Source organism: Aspergillus affinis (genome assembly GCF_023601865.1).
Source record: "Aspergillus affinis strain CMG 70 chromosome Unknown NODE_147_length_82135_cov_87_193680, whole genome shotgun sequence".
NCBI lineage: Eukaryota > Fungi > Ascomycota > Eurotiomycetes > Eurotiales > Aspergillaceae > Aspergillus > Aspergillus affinis.
Genome location: NW_026515928.1, coordinates 17,198 through 35,826, shown reverse-complemented (window position 1 = coordinate 35,826; position 18,629 = coordinate 17,198). Strand labels below are relative to the sequence as shown.

Below are 18,629 nucleotides of genomic sequence, written 5' to 3'. Positions count from 1 at the left end.
GTAGGGAATAACTTGGTCGTAGTGAATAATATAGACCTAGATAACTTATATTGGGGAATGAACCTGATTTTGTTGTCTTTTATAACTTGCTTTGATAAGTTGGAAATCCTATTATTCGCAAATGCCTTGAGATATGTTCAGTATACCCCACCTGACTAATAGTATATCCATATCAGAGTCAAATAAAATAATTATTGGTTGTTATTTATGCCACATATTAAAAGTGAGTGTGTTCCTAAGAAGCACTATCATGTAACGTAGATTGCTGAGGACTCCTGAAGTATCAAACATTGAGCTCAACTGACAAAGTGACCAAGAGACATCCTCTTGCTAGAAATCACAGTAAGCATTACATTGAACACATATCTTCAAATATTATCCCACGCGGGTTTCGTTCGTACCAACCGAAAAAGAAGACAATGCACTACAAACTAGCAGACAAGATCAATCCCCCGCCACAAACGTCTGCTTCTCCTTCTTAATCCTCTTCACGACCTCGATATCCACCTTTAGTGTCTGAGCCACTACATCTGCTGGCGTTAGGGCAAGCCACTGCGCAAGTGAGATGTCGGCTACGCGATCACTCTTGTAGATCTCGATCCAGATGAGTTTCTCATTGTCGGAGGTGTTTTCGATATAGTGGCCTACACGCTTTTGGTTAGAATGTTCATCATAGACAGAACAAGAACGCCGAGAGAGCAGGGACACAAAAGGAAAGTATGAAGAAGAAACTAACCACTATCTTCAGGAAATACTCCCGTATCACCAGCCTGAAAGTCAAACGTCCGCGCCTTCGAGTCTCCGAGGAAAACTGTCGCACGTGCTTGGCCATGATGGAAGTAGAGCCATTCTTCGGCCTATTCATTCATCGTGTTAGCATATCGGCATCCACCAAACCATCATCACTAGCATCACGCCAGCCCAATCAAGAAAAGTCAGGAGGTAAACATACATTAGGATGCCAATGCAACTCCCTCAACCCCTTCGGCTCGAGCTCCACAACAGCCGCCGCAATAGTCTTCGAGATGGGAAAATTCCTCGAGTCGATCTTGCGTAGAACGCCACCTGTTCCGGGAACTGGTTCAGCGGGGTGGCTGTACGTGCGGTACACGTAGGAGCTGTTCCCCGTGAGGGTGCCTTGCGGCGTGTCTTCGGCTTCTTCGCTGACTATGCCGTTCAGGATGTATGGGAATTTGGACGGTACGGAGTCGAAGACCGACGGGTCGACGCCGAAGTTTTTGGCCAGGATGTCGCGCGGTGTATGCGTGATCCAGTCGTCAAGCATGAATGTTGTCCTTTGGGGGGTTGTGTTTGTTATTATTGGGTGTTGGATAGAAGGGAGTAGGTAGGGTAGGGGTGGGAAAGAGAAGACGAACCCGACTTTCTCGAAATCTCCATCGTCAAAGACAAGCAGGTACTCGTTCTCATCGTCAAGACCTTGCACGTTATGGGCAACGCCCTTCGGAAAATACCAGATATCGCCCTTTTCGAGCTTCTGGGTCGTGAAGCCGCCGTTTTCGTCGACGCCAGAAAGAAGCAGAGAGCCTGTGTATAGGAAACCCCATTCTGCCTATTTGGTTGTTAGTCGCTTGAACTTTTCACCTAAAGACAGCAGGTGGATGGAAAAATTGTTCATACCGTACGATGCCAATGTAACTCTCTTATCGCCCCCTTTCTGAGATGTTGCTGCGCGCCTGCAATATCCTGACTGGAAGGTAAATCCTGGACGACTTGCTCGCGCGACCAGCCTCCGTTGAAGATCTTGGTTTTGGAGTCAGAAAAACTCCATTTCAGGTTCGGTACGAAGCCGTTGTCCGTTGAGGAACGGCCGAGGTTGTCTGGGTTCTGGAGGTCCAAGGGCTCGTTGGTTCCGCCTGTATGTTTTGTTTGGATTAGAGGAGCATCACAGAAGTGCTTTTGAGGCTGCATACCGAAAAGGGGAGCGCCTTTTCCAGTGTCGTCTATCGGTTGGCCATCTTCAAAGCCGGAGCGCTTATCATGGATAGTGGCTCCTAAAATGGATGGGACGGAGGTAATTAGCTGAAAGAGCAGTGTCGGTTTCATGACGGTTAAGACGGCGATGAAAGACACAGGCTAGGATAGAAAATTCACAAAAAGTACAGATCGCGAAGAGCGAGGCGAATTCATATAATATCAGGTAATATCTAGCGAGGCACGAAAACAGTGATCCATTATCACAACATCCCCTCGTTAACTGACGCCAGCTCTATCGCATGCACTTCAGGCAGGTCGAACTCGTAAAGTTCAATAAACTCATACCGGAACCGGCACCGTCCATTCATGCATCTTCGTCCATGCATATGAGGCACCAGTAAGGTTCAAATGCAGCGGAAAATCGCCATTCCGCGTATAACGACATTCTGCGCAGTCACGAAATCAAGGGTGTAGGGCATCCCTAGCGGGAAGACAGGGTCAGGTACCATACCGCAACTAAGCTTATCAGGGTCTAGAATCAGAATGCGGGTTCCTGAAAGCAGCATTCTTTGGGATTTAGCGTGGATAGATTGACAAATATTTGATGGCGCCATTTCATCGGCATCGGTGTAGCCTTAATTAGAATGTGAGGCTTCGAGCTTGTTTTGGCCGGCTTTGGGCATTGGGAAGTCTTATTTCCTTGTTTAATGGACTCAGAAACTGAGCCTTCTAGTCTAAACCATGAGACGCATGCAATTTTCCTGAAGAGAGCGCCCGTGCTGGTTTGTTTGCCTTGGCTGTGGTTTGAGTTCGCGCGTTGCCGACTCTAACTTTCTATACTAGGTCATATACCGATACATAGACTTCAGAAGAGAGGTATCCCTGAAATAAATCACGTTTCTCTCTTGCCAGATAGACAGCTTTGTAGGCAATAGTTCTATATGAGCGATGTTATATTTGCCATAATCGACAGAAGACTACTGGCTTGGCCACTGACAGACTAAGTATGCCATGAAGCTGCGGCGAGCAGCAGATAGCTAATCAATTCAATATACCTTACAGCTTTAGTCGATTTAGGGTACTAGAAATCTTTTTCTCCAGAATCACGACGACATTATGTGGTTTAGGAAGCGTGATCCTTGTGTTAAAACCCCTTGCGTAGCTTATCTCCTTGGTCAACCCCGACGAACGACATCTAAGACATCGAGTTCTCGTTTCGGTTGAAAGCATGCTTGATATTCAACTCAAATTGAAAAAAAAAAAACATATCTTGCGTGATTGCATACAAATATTTCGTGTTACGTAGGGGAATCGAGATGTGAAGTGGGATATGTGTATGCAAGATGCAGAGCATACAGGAAAAGCAAGATATATTTTGATGTCGAGAGACGAATATATAAACGGAGGAAGGAACCACCTTGATTCAATATTTCGCATCAAAAATTCACTATTCCACGGCGACAAATCGACAACCGATCGACCAACGTTCATTACCGCCAGCATGAAGTCTAGCATCGTTCATTTTACCTCCCTTGTCTCCCTCGGACAATGTCTCTCCTTGCCACCGTTGATTCCCAGCATCCCGGGTGTGACCGAGCCACTAAATAACCTTTCGCCTCCTCTTCCTATCTTACAAGTTCCGACGCCCGCGTTGGACAGCCCCCCATTCACCGCAAGTGAGATCAAGCCCAAGAAGATCGGATACTTCTGGACTGGCTCGGGTGATAGAGAGCACAAGGGTGAGTTTGCTAATTCTACTGCCTGCAGCTCCTGTCTGACTGAAGTATAGATTTCTTGGCTACGTACAGTCTGGATGATGTGAGTCAATCTTGCCATCTTGGCCTGGACGAATATGCTAATGGTGACAGGACACATTCGGAACTCTCATCTTTGTTACCGATGTCCCGTCGAGTGGCAACGATCCCCACCATTTAGGTCCCTCCCTTGATGGGAAGACTCTTTTTGGAGGCGGACTTCTCTCTCTACTTAAGACTCAGGTGAGTTAATTACCCACAATTCTCAACTGATCACTAACCGAGACCCCAGGATACCGGGTTCTACTTCGACACCTCCAACCCCTACCGCCCCAAGTTCAAGAAGAGCAACCGTGGTATCCTAGCATCGATTGCCGATGAGGTTCGTGCCAAACCCGATGGTGGTTTCTACATCACCTACATGGGCTCTGCAGTCGGCACGTCTCCCGGGCGTCTGATTGAGACCGATGTCGAGTTCAACATCATCCACGAGTGGCCGGAGGATGTTGAGGGGACCTTGAATATTCTCGGAGAACAGTTCTCGCCGCACGGTTTGAGCATTGACTGGGAGAGAAAATTCATTCTGACCTCGGACTTTGTCGAGCCGATCAGTATCCTCCACCCGAGTACGGGGATAAAGCACGCGGATACGCTGCGTCTGTGGGATTTGGATTCCAAGAAGATTCTGAACACGATTACCATTCCTGAAGTGAGTTACCACATCCATGGGGTGTTGAAATGGAAGCTGACCAATACGCAGGGCGGCGGTATCCAAGATGTCAAGTTCATCCCTGGCAACCCCGAAGGCGCCGCTCTGGCCACGGCAGTCCATCTGGGCCAAGTATGGATCATCTATCCCGGACGGGCAGACGAGAACGGAAATCCAGGACGCGCAGAACTTCTTTACGACCTGGGCCCTAAAGCACGCGACACGGTGGCTATCTAGTAATCCTGCCTCCCCAAGATCATCCCATTATTATATATGCTAACAGACACGCAGCACCGACATCACTCAAGACGGTCGCTTCTTCTACCTCTCCCTCACCACGGCAAACCACATTGCAGCCCTCGACATTAGCGATCTCAACAATATCAAGCGTCTGGATAATCCGGATGAGGAACAGCCTACCGTTGGCCCGCATTATGTCAAGGTCACGCCGGACCAGAAACACCTCGTCGTCACGGATTACTTTGTCCAGACGGGTGAACTCGGACTGATTAACACGCCTGCCGACTTCAAGGCGCTGTACATTGATCTGAGCGATGACGGAAGTCTGCAGTTCAATCGGTCCATTGATTTTAGCAAGGAGTTTCCGGAACGTGGAGGCGGAAAGCCACATTCGAGTGTGGTGTTTGATCTGACCGACCAGGAGAACCCGTACTATTATTAGTGTCTATATTCTTCTCCTCCCCTTGTTACTCTCTTTTTTTTTTCTTCTCTTCTTCTCAATGGGGAGGATTTTTTCAAATAGTTGACTTTTACTTTTCCATTGTTTCTTTTCTACACCTTATCTTATTTTATATCTTCTTATTACTTCTCCTTCCGCCTATTTCTTCTCATATCTTCTTTGTTTTTTTTTTTTTTTATAGTTTAACTATTCTACAGTTCTAATTACCATCTCTATCTTAAATCTTCTTCAATTGCCAACTGATAACTGAGTGTTAAGCAACGGGGGTAAAGCAATCTCTTGTTTGCCAGCCACTATCTCGAGCTGTAGGCATTCCGGGTCATCATGAATACCTATGAATACAAGCTTTTTCTATATAGTATTTATATTTTAATTAATATATTACCTCAATTCATTTTCACTACAGCCGTCATCGAAGGTGAGTTAATTTATATTCGTTTACTAAAGAAGCAGCTACCTGGAATTTGAAACTCGAATCGATAAGAATGGAATCTGGTTTTTTAATTTCTAGATTCAAGAACCGAGAGCATAATAGGATGAATATGTTAAGATGGCTACAAAATAGCAGACAGATCTGCATCTTGGACTGCATCATATAAAAACATACTACTCCGTACTACTGCAGGCGTCAATCCAATCATGACATCGGCAGCTATTTCCGTCTATGAAACAATCCCCTCATGTACCTCATTGTACATCCCTGTCCATCGCAGCTGCAGGTAATAACTACTTGCATCTTCCTTCATTTACTAATAATTCAGTCAACTCCACCAGACAAAAGTACTACCGGTGTATCACCGAAAAAGAGGGGTGTGGCATTCGGGGGCTTGGCGAAGAGGGGATCGACCAATTTATATGATCTTGATTAGATAAATCAAGGTCTGATTTTTATCCAAATATATGATATGAAGACGATATTTTAGAGATCTTATCATTATAATAAAATATAAAAAATTATATAATTATATCTCTATAAATGTAGACAGCCGGCGACTCACTATCCCGGTAGTTCACTGTCCGCTGACGTTAATGCAGAATCGTATAATTATACCTCTACAATCATATAATCAATAAAAAGCAATCAGTTAATTAAACAAGCCCATGCAATAATCGCTTAGTCAGTTCTTGCGGGGTTTATATTACCTTTCCCCTCGAGCTTGACCTTTGTTTTCTCTCCTCCTACCACCGAGTCAATTTCATCTATCATATTCGACTCGTACAAGCCCAGTCTCAAGTAACAATGACCATCTCCATCCACCCCGACCTCCCAGCGCACCAACGCGCCGCCATCCGTCACGGAACCGGCGAAACGGCCACCACATCCATCAAATCCATCCCCATCGACCAGCCCGGTCCAGGCCAAATCCTCGTCAAAATCAACTGGACCGGGCTCTGCGGGTCTGACAAATCGCTGCTCCACGACGAGTGGAAAGACTTTGGCCTCACCATGATGGACCAGACGAAGGGTATCGCGGGCCACGAAGGCGCCGGGATCGTGGTCGCCGTGGGCGAAGACATGCACCGACGGTGGAAAGTGGGCGATCGCGCCGGTGTGAAGTGGATCGCTGCGACGTGCGGGGAGTGCGAGTTCTGTCTCAATGGCGTCGATGAGGTCCATTGCGTCAATCAGATTAATAGTGGCTTTTCGGCCCCCGGCACGTTTCAGGAATATTGTCTTGCCGATGGGCGCTATAGTTCGAGGATTCCGGATGGGGTGAGTGATGAGGAGGCTGGGCCGGTTATGTGTGGTGGTGTGACGGCTTATACGGCTTGTAAACGGTGATTCTATATCTTCCTTCATGGAGTCCGATTTGTTGAGAGATGGATCTAGGGCTAATCATGGCTAATTGAAATATAGATCCGGCGTGAAACCCGGGCAGTGGATTGTTCTCCCCGGTGCGGGAGGCGGACTAGGCCATTTGGCAATCCAGTACGCACGGGCGATGGGAATGCGCGTGATTGCCATCGACGGAGGAGAACAGAAGCGAGAGCTATGCGAGAAGCTCGGAGCGGAGGTATTCATTGACTTTACCAAAACAGCCGATATTGCGGCCGAGATCATGAAGATCACGACGCATGGCGCGCAGGGCGTCATTGTCACCGCGGCCACTAAACAGGCATATGCGACAGCACCGACATTCCTGCGACCGAACGGAACCGTCGTTGTGGTGGGTTTGCCCAAGGATGCATCGATTCTGGCGGGCGCAGCGCCAATGTTGATGGCGCTGAAGAGGCTGAATATCGTTGGGAATATCACGGGCAGTTTGAAGGACGTGGAAGAGGCGCTTGACTTCACGGCGCGGGGAATCGTTCGTGTAAGTCTTTCCTATCCTTTTACGTTTGCCATGCTAATGATGTTAGCCGGTTCTGGTCAAGGGGAAGTTGGAAGATCTGGGCTCGTGGCTTGAGAAGTTGAAGAATGGTCAGCTGGCTGGTCGGGCGGTTTTGCAAGTTGCTGCATAAGAGCTGGTCTTCTGTCAGTTTATCCAGGCTTTATTGTTGATATGGTGGGAGACGGAGTTGCAAAGGAGGTGGTGGTGTGATTGTGTGATAGGATCAAAGTTGAGCGGAGCATAAGTACTGATTAACGCGTAGCATGTTTGTGATTGCGTTGTCTTGGAATATTAATGACATGCTTTTGTTGAATACTTGGTGACCCAAGAAATCAGTGGTAGTTTAAGCCTACTTTAACTGGGCCGACTAACCCAATATCTGGATCTTATGTTTACTTCGATTATCTTCTAGAAGAGCATGGTTATCTAGTTAAATCCAACCAGCCCTGTTAGATTACAATTATGACAGAAGGGGTGCCGAGAGTTTGAATACGAGCAGGCATGTCACGTCAAAGATGAGCAACTAGGATGCACCAGAATCGAGTTGTAAGTGGACTTCGTCGTCTCAACAAGATTACTCATTTGGCAGATCGAAGGGCCAAATGTCTCAGGTCCCTTTCATCCCTTACCGGCTCGTCTTCCTCTGTATCTTCGTTTATGAGCACGGCGTTCAGCATTCCCTGGAACATTGCCTCGTTTTCTCTCTTTGCTGTTTCCAAGTTCTCTGGAGGAACCCATCCATCAGTTGCACAGTCAAGCAAGCCTGACAAATCACGCTTTAGATGCTGGGCGACCTCAAAACGCCTGTACTCTTTCTGTCGCAGAACGATTTCTTGTGTTGTCGGTACGCGAATGGACACGAGCCAGCAATTCCAATTTTCTCCCACTCTTTAGAGATCTCGATTAGCTCATGTCGGAAAGCAACGGCGCCATCTTTCCATGTTGTGTAGCAGTACTGAAAAGGGCGAAACATGCTCTCATCCATTAACCTAGGTTGAGCAACTTTTGGCATAAGAAATTGAGTACAGGCGTCGTATGTTTTTGCACAAAGCTCGCTGCCAACTACTTCCTGAGTAGATGATGTCGAGGAAGGTGCATAGGCTGCGAAGTCCGGAACTTCATCTGCATACCAGAAAGCCGGCTCTATGCTGGATGACTGCCAGTCAATAATACTAGTTACGATTGAAGGGTCATTCTCCGAAACAAATATGTTTCTTTTATGGAGATCAGGGCGGAACAAAATCGGCGTAGCTGCGTCGCAAACTCGACTATCCTTAGTCATCGCATCAAGCACCCGACGACCTTCCTCAAGAAGGGCCAAATGTGTTGGGATTGAGCCATGGTATGATGGTTTACTCGGAGGTTGGCAGTTCCTTGGGGGACCCTTGAAAGACCGGCGTCGACGAGACCATCGGAATATGCGCCAATATTCAACCCTTGATGTGTAGTCTTAGCACTGATCTCCTAACGGATGGGGATATACTCACATGGGCCTCGGTTAGGAGGTGCATGCTGGTAGTATCTTCACTCACCAACATCCCAATATCTGGTTCCACAGTGAGGCCCAATGCAGAATTCGCCATCGAGCGGTAGCCCAGAGAGAGACCCCAGTTGGGTAGTGGAAAGATAGAGAGATCCGTATGCTGGGAAATTGATGTCCGTCATCTCCCTGAGCTTCCTGTAAATGCCATCTATACATCTAACTTTCTGCTCCCCCGACAGGTAGGGCCATTTTTGCTGTAGTGGAACACCAGCTGCGTGTTCCATGATGATGTATTTACTTCCAACACTATTCCCTGCATCGTCACTCCAGTCGAGGATTTTAGGGATCGGAATACTGGTCTTCCTTTGCACTATTGCACATAAATCATGAGTGAGAACTGAGTATCTTTGGGATATTTTTCTGCGTACAATATTGGATCGTCGCCACCTCCGAGGCCGTGGCTAGTTTCGCGGGGCCAGCAAAGGTGAATGGCAGTCGCGCCACAACGCGTGAGTTGTCGTCCATTGTAAAAATAAACACCTTGTTGATTCCACCTTTCTTTCTTTCAGATTTTCTGATCGAATTTTTATCATTGGATAGGTCCACTATCTTCTGACAAAGACGTTCAAAATCAAAATCAATCCGACGTATCTCGCGTTCATGTTTATCGTTCCGAAGCCACCGACCACTTGTGTATGAATGAGGATCCAATTCTAGACCCACGTTAGTATCAATCTAGACGAACTATACAATATTTAGTAACTCTTACCCGCAACTGCTGCTCGGTCCGCTGCACGCCCCGAGAATAACCGTGCGCGACTAATATTGGAGGAGAGGGATATTACATGGTGAATAGCGGAAGGCCAGACACGATGAGGCCAACTTCATGGCATATAGCTAACACATTACACAGCAGCTATTGAAAACTGTGTGGAGCATCGGCCAGGTCAATCCCAATCCCGATCTCTTAGTGCCCTTACCACTGTGACTAGCTTGCTCATGCAGAAGTACGTCAAGGCTGACGGTGCGATCGGAATCGACAACGTTGACCGTTGGCCAGTTGGTCTGAACCAGTGGAGTTCCTGTCCGCCAGTACATCGGTGGTGACAGTTGAGGACTTGAAACTTGTAAGTAAATTCCATTGTGGTAAGTTATTCAACCTCTGACAATCCATTTAGCATCCGCTTATAGCCAAGAGCCACTGGTCTTCTGGTCAATTGATTGGGCTCGCCTGTCTTTCCTTAATCTCGACACATACATTTATAACAAGCCCTTAAGACTGTACTGGGAATCAGAGCTTAGGTTTGCACTAATCCTTTTTACTACTTGTCTATCAGTTATTTCCTTTCTCTCCGGTACCATTGTTCCTTACTTGTGAGTTTGGCTATAATATTCTGGCGGAGTCAACTATTTTGAGCACACACTGTGAAACAAAGGACAAGCTCTGTAAGCAGACTATTCATCCTGATTATCCACACGGCGGTGGATAAAGCGGAGCAAATGCCGAAGTACTACATCGCCATCACCTGAGTCGTCTAGAGTGTTGTGAAAAATTTTGTGAGATTTCTTCGAATATTCACGCAACTCTGTTAGACTCTCGAATTGTCGAATCCCCCCAACGTTCCTGCCACCACGGGCCCAGTCAATCAAATCGACGATATTGATGTATAATTTTCTTATAGCCTATTTAACTTGTTAGTTCGACGCTGCGTATAGCTAATTAGTGAGGATAAATTACCGTTTTACATTGAGAACATGTTTTAGGAAGAGGGTGTAGATTAACAGCTCGACAAAGTGAATGCCAGGCAGCGAGATCATTCTCTGATCCAAACCAGAGACTGAATTCTTCACGAAGTGCATCTTGGTATTTTGTCCAGGCTTCCTCAGAGTCCACACTACCTCTTTTCCATCCATAAAACTGTTGCAATCGTGCATAGGAAACGGCAGCTGGCAGATTTGGGTCAAACTCAAATTGCGGAAAAGACTGAAAAAATCGGTTCAAGGGTGTACTAGGAGGCGCTAGATGTGCAGAAGAGTATTGAATGTGCTGCTCAAGAGCCAGGAGGCTCTTAAACGACCGTTTACACAGATCACAATCAAATGATGGGAAATGGGCCGGCGAGTTTTGGATATGCTGCTCAAGAGCCTCCTGACTCTTGAACGACCGGTTGCATAGAAAGCAATCAAATGATGGAATATGGGCCGGCGAGTTTTGGATGTGCTGCTCAAGAGCCTCCTGGCTCTTGAATGACCGGTTGCATAGAACGCAATCAAATGATGGAATATGGGCCGGCGAGTTTTGGATGTGCTGCTCAAGAGCCTCCTGACTCTTGAACGACCGGTTGCATAGAAAGCAATCAAATGATGGAATATGGGCCGGCGAGTTTTGGATATGCTGCTCAAGAGCCTCCTGGCTCTTGAACGACCGGTAACAATTATTGCACCAAGCCATTTCCATGAGTCACTAACAAAAATATCAGAGGCTTTTTAATTTTAATCAGCATGAATGCGATATATTGCGAAGCTCACAGGAATTAAAGGAAATAAGATAATTATCAAATGTTGAAAATTGGGTATGCGAGGCTTTTGATTAAAGAGGACGACGGATGATAAGTGATGAAATGGACGTGAAAAGAGCATAGAGTCACTTGAGTTGGGGTGGGGTATTGAGGTGTTCCATGTACACGTTCACTAATAGGGCAGTTAGTGTCTTGGTATTGGGCATCTGGCGAGGAACTATCCTTGCTCATTATCCCGGGGTCACCACCGGGCAGTTCTTACTGAGGCGTCTTACTGGAAAGATTAAATCGCCAGGAACTGGTCGGCCAGTTGTGACAACCTCAGGAATGAAGAAATGATCTTTATTGTAGGCTAGTTACGAAACATTAGGTTGAGGAAAGAAGAAGAAGAAAATAGTGATTTACTGCATGAAGCAGTAAACAAACCCACTGTGTGAGACAAACAACCAAACAGTGCAAACTATGCAAATACCCTGGTATAGGGCATTGCTGCATGCTCAGGATGTCACACCAGTCACAAGACCCACAAGGTCGAAGTGTAACTTTCTAGCCCTCAAACCTGGTTAATTGAGCTTTTGTAGCAATGGCGTTAGTGATTAATTACTATTAGATCTACCGGCCTAGGAATAATCCCCCATATCATACCTAGGTTTTGACCAAGTTCGTATACACTTAATATTCCATGCACATGTAATTTAGAAAATAGGTCGCTTTGACACCGATTAGAAACATGTCAGAGAAGAAAAATAATTTGGCGTCAGTGACAAGAAAACAATAATATTGAGTGAAACCAAATAAATACTGTCTAGACGAGGGCAACGGATTTGGATATTAGGCTGTAGTAGCAAGCAGCATAAGGACGGGCAAATGGAGTCAGAGTCTTTTTTTCATGACTGCTTCCCGAACTGCAGATTATCCATGCAGAAAAGATCCAAATCTTCATTATTGAGGAAACTTTCCCACGTAGGATTTTCAATGTTTTCCGCAAGAGGCGTATCATCAAATGGAGATGTGACCATGTCGCCATCATCTGGATGATTTCGTTCCAACGGAAAGGCGGCGAACGTATCAAAGCCGTGAATAGGATCTACAGGTTTTGTTTTGGATTCATTGGCGAGAACTTCTGCTTTTTTCCTGGACGTGCGACGCTTCAAATCAATAAGCTGCCAATTTTCTGTCATTTCTTGATATGTTAAGGTAGCTTCATCCTTCTTAAATGTGTCAGATAATGCAGACGACCCCAGAACGCCGCTCCCGGATGGGTGAATCGCCACTGCAAGACCCGTGTGGATTTGCCCGAACATCAGGGATGTAAGCACGGGTGTCAACGAATGGAGTAAATTTACAATTGCGGGTCTGGTATAAATAGCATATCTGGCAACGGCATTAATTCCTGTATTATAAATGGTGTTGTTTTTTCTAGAGATTCAGGTCAGCCAGGAACTGGCGTAGGCTGCAAACAAGGGGACATACATATTAGACATCAAGAGGTCGTCACACGTGAGCACAGTACCCATGCCATTTGTACCGGCAACGGCCCATAACTGTCGATCTTGTTTTAGGATGTTATGAATGGCATCTCGGTCCGCTTTTGGAGTTTCCTTATAAGGCTTGTTCAAGTAGACACGAATTATGCAGTTCATCGCGTATGTTGCTTTCCTGCCTCCCTGGCATGTAGATATTGGTAACTATTTTTCAGGGGATTCACACATTTCCTCATAGCTTAGGACCAGCAACATTCTTGCGGCGCGTTGCGCGACCGGGTCGGTGACGTTTTCATCTTGAATGAAGCCAAGATATTTAGCCGCTGCCTCGCACTCTGGCGAATAATTCGATCATTCGCGATTTCAGTGTTCTGCTGTAGCGAGTCCGCTACAGGACTATCCGCATCGCAACTCATGTTCGCACCCCTACCTGTGGGGCCAGCGGACGACACGCCATCCATATCGCTGCCTTAAGAAGTTATGTTAGCTAATTGGGAAACCTCGGCCAGAGGCAGAGTTCACCTTCGGGCTGCGGGTGGCTGGTCCCGATGAGCTGATTTTCTATATACAGCGCCCACCTCTGAAGAGTGCCAACCAAATTGATTCCAAAAAGCATGTTAAGTTGAGCAGGGTGCATTAAGCCCACTATGACTAGGTGTTTGGTGAAGCTTCCAGTGAACTATGGATGAATGAGTTTTAAGTTTCCAAGACGTAAAGTACACTCACATTTGTAAATTCGTCATCCGGTAAACCAGAGGGTTGGATCTTCCATTAGTTGCCTATAACAGGTAGGTAAGGGAGTGACCTCGTGGCCAAATCAGGAACCAAATCAACCGACTTCCTGTAATTTTACCAAGCGTCGATCTCGGACCGCTGGCCGCTATGCGGGTCATGCCGATCGCTTAAATTGCACCTGGGGATCTTATTTTACCAGACATCAACCAGGCGATCTTACAAGTTTAGGTGGGTCCTTGCAGGGACACGCCAAAATTACACAGCTAGCATGATTACAATCTGGCTGCTAAACAATTGCTGGTCAAGCAGCAGTCTCCAGAAATAGACGGGCCCAGCTTGGTCCTCCAGTCTCGGTATCTTGACCAGGCCGCCTTGCATTATATTCTACCAAGTTCTTTGTGGGTCATGAGCGATCCAGCTGTAATTTACGCAGCTGTGCGTTTTTATTGTCGCAAAACCGCCGGATAGATGACCTGGTCTTCCGCCAACGCTGCAAAATTACCTCCAAGAGAAAAGTTCCCTGCTAATCAACACATTGGCAGTACCAGAATCTTTAAAAGACCTTTCTTCCAGCCGTATCATGATCTGTGCCCTTGACCTACCGTACAATTCCAAAGGCATCCCTGTGCCAAAGGTGTATGGGTATTCCTCTTCAGAGAACAATCCTGCCGGTATAGGGTATATCGTTATGGAAAAGGCTCCAGGTGCTGGTCTAGAGAGTAAGTGGTCGAGCATGAGCAAACGCGAACGGCATACACTCGCATCCACTTTTGTTGAGATTGAGCAAATGCTTTTCAACATTCCTTTCGGAGCTACTGGGAGTATTTACTTCAAGAAAGATGTCCCACCTGAGCTTCAAGCGGCATTACACATGACTAACATTGATAATGATGCTGGAGATGAGACGCTTTGCATTGGCCCAACCGCAGATTATATGTTTTGGTATGGGAAACGGGCCGGCCTCGACCTGGATCGTGGACCATGTGTGGGTTTCCCCTATTATCTGTGGTGTTAATCTGACTATTATAGGGATCGATCCTAAGGAGTATCTGTTGTCGTGTGGGTTGTTCCGTATGCATGTCGGAAAGTCTCACCGTACGGCATATGGGATCGGCGGTCAGATACCACGCCAAGTTCCCCGGGAGGGTAGGGAGGATCTGAGATGTCATAAAAGCCAACGAACTGAGAAGGGAAACGGTATCCAGAACCAATCATCCGGACGCACGCACCTGAGTTGGCTCGATCGCCCGTGGTGCTTCCTTATCCGGTCAAATGACTCCGAACTGTATACAACACCCACGACTCACAATGCATCCAAAAGTCGGGGCGGGAATTAGCTGGCTGGCTAATTGGGATGGCTGACTGATTGAATCGGAGGTATTGAGCAAGAACAACTAGATTGGATACTCGCACGTCGTCGCACTTCGATCATCTGAGCATCTAGCCAGTATAGTCCCCATGCATGTCGGCCCAATCGTTAACGCAAGGAGCTTGAAAGGCAGATAATGGTATTGCAAGAGTGAGCCGTCGGAATAGAGAGAATACCGCTACAGGATGTGTGTGTGAGTGAAAGCCCTGACCCGAAGGAACAGAGTGGAAGGGGTTACTAACCCCAATCAATCAATCAAGATTCCATTAACCTGATGTGGCCTATCTATTAGAACAACAAGCTACGCAGGCGCTTCGCTGAATAAAGCAGATCTTGTGTTAAAACGCTGTAAACCTATATATAGGCAATTGCTTGTTTATATATATGTAAATCTGAAACGTAGTAGATTTTTCTATTGAATGGTTTTTTTTTTTTTTTTTTTTCTTATTTTCCCTAAGAATTAATCCCTACTTAGCTACTAATTATATTCTACTATATATCTCATCACTGACTGGGCAATTATCTACATGAGCTTTCTGCATTGAAACTGAGCTCATAGGAATATTTCGGAGGTTTCTGGGAGTAAAATAGAGCGTCCTTGGAGCATGGAATAACGCTAAAGTTATTTTAAACAACACAGTACTACAAGGCAAAGAACGTTGGGAGTAAGCATCATTTGCTAATGACGAGAGTGCTGAATATTGGACGTGCTGTTCAGGGGACATTGAATCTATCAGGAAGAACCTCGTGTGCGAAGCTACCTGAGCGTACCTGGAAGACTGCTCGCGGGGGGGCAGCTCCCTGCCCTTTCGGTATGTATGAATGCGTGAAGCCACACTGCGGTCTCATCGGTGGTCTACTGTACCGAGGGATTTTATCTGAGCCATAGGGGAGTCATGACTGGCTCAGTGGGAGGACCTTTGCCGGCGTGTACGGTTTCCCCAGCCCTGCTGCGTTTCGCTGACAATTTCACCCAGAAGCTATGTACAGATACTACTACTAATAATTTCAAATAGGAGGTTATGATTGGAATTGGCGCGTTTCAATCCATGTACAATTAACTACCATGGTATCGATCAGATTAGTATGAAAGAGGACACTGTTAAGTTATTCCATGGATGGTGAATGATGTGGCGGGCAATTAAAAGAACGATGCCTCAATTAATTGTCTGGCAAAATTGAACGACTAATTAGACCCGAGTAATTGGTTCCCAATTGATTGAGACTTGTCTATCGACGTCTAAACGTAGATGGAAATATAGGTGGGTAAGACGGGTAAGACGGGCCAGATGGGTAGGGTAAACGCTACAAATCATTCTCTGCGTCTTGGGCACAACCCGGAATACTTTCAGCAATCGACTACTGTAGTGCTGCGTAAAACACCCCCCGGGACTATCGCCTCGCCAAATCCTACCGACCTATAGCGCTCCTGAATACCCTCGGTAAGATCCTGGAGGCCGTAGCTACAGTACGGATCGCCTGGGCCCTGGAAGAGCGTAATCTCCTACCCAGAAGCCATCTAGGGGGCCGCAGGGGCATCTCAGTCGACCACCTGATCCAGTTGCTCCTTGACCAGATCTTTGAGAGCTGGGGCAAGGGCCGGAAGGTCAGTATATTGCTCCTAGACGTGGCTGGCGCCTTCGACAACGTCTCGCATATACGGCTCCTCCACAATCTACGTATGATAGGGCTCGGCTTCTTCGCCGGCTGGCTCAAATCCTTCCTATCGAACCGTTCTACAAGGCTGCAGCTCCCCGGATATCTCAGCAACCTTATTTTAACCCCTACCGGGATCCCCCAGGGGCCCCCTATATCGCCGATCCTATTCCTCCTATTTAATACCCCCCTCATTCGCGCCCTATCGATCGACGGTATTGAGGCCCTTCGGATTCAACCACCCCTCCTAGAGGGAGGCAAGAAGGTCTCCTACGGGTGGATTGACGATGTTGCCACCCTGACAAGTTCGAACTCATTCATTTCAAGAACCCGCTTCGCCAGGTCCCTGCGGTAGAACGAACCGTACCGCAGGAATATATATATACTGAGCCGTGGCAGGGGGAGGACCCAGAGGTTGACAACTGGGATCCCCCAGTGGAACCCCCTGGTCACGACCAGCTGCCCATCAAGGACCACGCAACCGGCTTTATCATCAAGCCGGTGGAGCACGCCAAATACTTAGGAATCTGGCTCGATAGGACCCTTTCGTTCGATACTCACAGGGTTAAGGCCCTTGCCAAGGCGAACGGGACTTTGGAAGCCCTCCGCAGCATCTCAGGCTCGACCTGGGGGACCTCCCTGCTGAGCATGCGCCGCATCTACCTGGCAGTGGTAGTCCCCCAGCTACTCTACGGGGCGGCTGCCTGGTATAGCCCTACGAGCCGGACGGTCAGCTACAAGAAGCTCCAGAAGACGGTCAATGAATTCCAGAGGATTCAAATCCGCGCAGCTGTTCTTATCAGTGGCGCGTTTCGTAACACGGCCTCAGCCGCGCTAGGGGTAGAGCTTTACCTCCCCCCTATGCGAATACAGATGCAACAAACCATTCAGGAAACGGCCATTCGGATCCAAACCAGGCCGGCCATGGCCTGCCCCCGGGGGCTGCGCTGGGAAGGGTCGAAAGAGGCATTCAAGGCCTCCGGATACTCTCCGATGGAGGCACTGAAGTAGAAGAAAACAGGTCCGCTATATGCATATCGCGGCAGGCAGGAGGAGTGGGAGACCAGACGGGCTCATGTGTTGGCCCCGTGGGAGTTGCCCCTGAGGTGCATCATTGAGGGGGCAGAGGAGGCAGTTCAGACCCACGATAGAGTCTGCCGCGAGGACCGGCAGATCTGGTATACAGATGGAAGCGGCTATCAGGGGATGATCGGAGCTGCTGCGGTCTCTATTCGAGCAGGCAGAACCGCCAGGAAGCACCTAGGAACGGAACTGGACTCTACAGTCTACGTGGGGGAGTTGGAAGGGGCCCGAATGGCCCTAGATCGGGCGAAGCCTATCCCGATCACGGTCTTCTCAGATAGCCAGGCAGCTATTCAAGCCGTGCGCAACCCTGGCCGGCCATCGGGCCAGTACGCACTGCGGGCTATCTACGGGAGGATTAGGGCCCTGCGGAGCGAGGGCCTGGAGGATGCTGAACTGCGTTGGATCCCCTCTCACATCGGGGTAAAAGGAAACGAAAAGGCGGACAAGGCAGCCAAGGAGGCTGCGATAAGAGGAGTTAAACTAAGCTCAGTAAGGCCGCGGGATCGACCGATTATACGGCTCGCAGCTGCAGCTAAAAGAGATGCTCCATCAGGTTAATAGAATTTTGATTGATTGATTGATTGAATCATTCTCTGGGCGAACAAACGGACTGTTGCAATGAATACCTGGTTATTGGCCGAATCAAAATGTCTATGAAAAGTCCTACAGCGTATCCTACCAACTCCAACGTTCGGAATACTCAACAAGTAGCGCAGTCTGTTTATTATAGTATGCCTGAACAAATGATGAAGTCAGATAACTAGACGATTGCGGCTCATGCCATTTTTATCCTTTCCTAATTATAAGATAGCGCCCTGGAAAGGAGGTCGCCAAATCATATTTCATAGTGAAACGGAAAATGATAG

The 18,629-nt window shown here is 47.5% G+C and overlaps 7 protein-coding genes across 7 annotated transcripts; 3 read left to right on the top strand and 4 right to left on the bottom strand.

The window, feature by feature from the left end:
• Positions 1–444: 444 nt before the first annotated feature.
• On the bottom strand, positions 445–2,064 carry KD926_002210 (Bicupin; the record flags this gene model as incomplete). The annotated part of the gene is made up of 5 exons (XM_053094022.1): positions 445–644; positions 737–857; positions 953–1,570; positions 1,639–1,874; positions 1,932–2,064. 5 exons carry the CDS (start codon positions 2,062–2,064, stop codon positions 445–447), a joined length of 1,308 nt encoding a protein of 435 aa, XP_052951161.1.
• Positions 2,065–3,436: 1,372 nt separating this feature from the next.
• Positions 3,437–5,080, top strand: KD926_002209 (uncharacterized protein; the record flags this gene model as incomplete). The annotated part of the gene is made up of 6 exons (XM_053094021.1): positions 3,437–3,674; positions 3,725–3,753; positions 3,804–3,932; positions 3,982–4,398; positions 4,450–4,634; positions 4,690–5,080. The coding sequence occupies 6 exons, from the start codon at positions 3,437–3,439 to the stop codon at positions 5,078–5,080; spliced, it is 1,389 nt and encodes a 462-aa protein (XP_052951160.1).
• A 1,258-nt stretch (positions 5,081–6,338) lies between these two features.
• KD926_002208 (zinc-dependent alcohol dehydrogenase) lies at positions 6,339–7,561 on the top strand (the record flags this gene model as incomplete). The annotated part of the gene is made up of 3 exons (XM_053094020.1): positions 6,339–6,877; positions 6,957–7,413; positions 7,460–7,561. 3 exons carry the CDS (start codon positions 6,339–6,341, stop codon positions 7,559–7,561), a joined length of 1,098 nt encoding a protein of 365 aa, XP_052951159.1.
• Positions 7,562–8,009: 448 nt separating this feature from the next.
• KD926_002207 (uncharacterized protein) lies at positions 8,010–9,439 on the bottom strand (the record flags this gene model as incomplete). Its single annotated transcript, XM_053094019.1, has 5 exons — positions 8,010–8,319; positions 8,388–8,587; positions 8,919–9,074; positions 9,136–9,284; positions 9,343–9,439. The coding sequence occupies 5 exons, from the start codon at positions 9,437–9,439 to the stop codon at positions 8,010–8,012; spliced, it is 912 nt and encodes a 303-aa protein (XP_052951158.1).
• A 930-nt stretch (positions 9,440–10,369) lies between these two features.
• Positions 10,370–11,372, bottom strand: KD926_002206 (C2H2-type zinc finger protein; the record flags this gene model as incomplete). The annotated part of the gene is made up of 2 exons (XM_053094018.1): positions 10,370–10,597; positions 10,653–11,372. The coding sequence occupies 2 exons, from the start codon at positions 11,370–11,372 to the stop codon at positions 10,370–10,372; spliced, it is 948 nt and encodes a 315-aa protein (XP_052951157.1).
• A 948-nt stretch (positions 11,373–12,320) lies between these two features.
• Positions 12,321–13,076, bottom strand: KD926_002205 (uncharacterized protein; the record flags this gene model as incomplete). Its single annotated transcript, XM_053094016.1, has 2 exons — positions 12,321–12,852; positions 12,907–13,076. 2 exons carry the CDS (start codon positions 13,074–13,076, stop codon positions 12,321–12,323), a joined length of 702 nt encoding a protein of 233 aa, XP_052951156.1.
• A 1,156-nt stretch (positions 13,077–14,232) lies between these two features.
• Positions 14,233–18,321, top strand: KD926_002204 (putative reverse transcriptase; the record flags this gene model as incomplete). The annotated part of the gene is made up of 5 exons (XM_053094015.1): positions 14,233–14,637; positions 15,662–15,833; positions 16,446–16,982; positions 17,033–17,491; positions 17,699–18,321. The coding sequence occupies 5 exons, from the start codon at positions 14,233–14,235 to the stop codon at positions 18,319–18,321; spliced, it is 2,196 nt and encodes a 731-aa protein (XP_052951155.1).
• Positions 18,322–18,629: the final 308 nt, after the last annotated feature.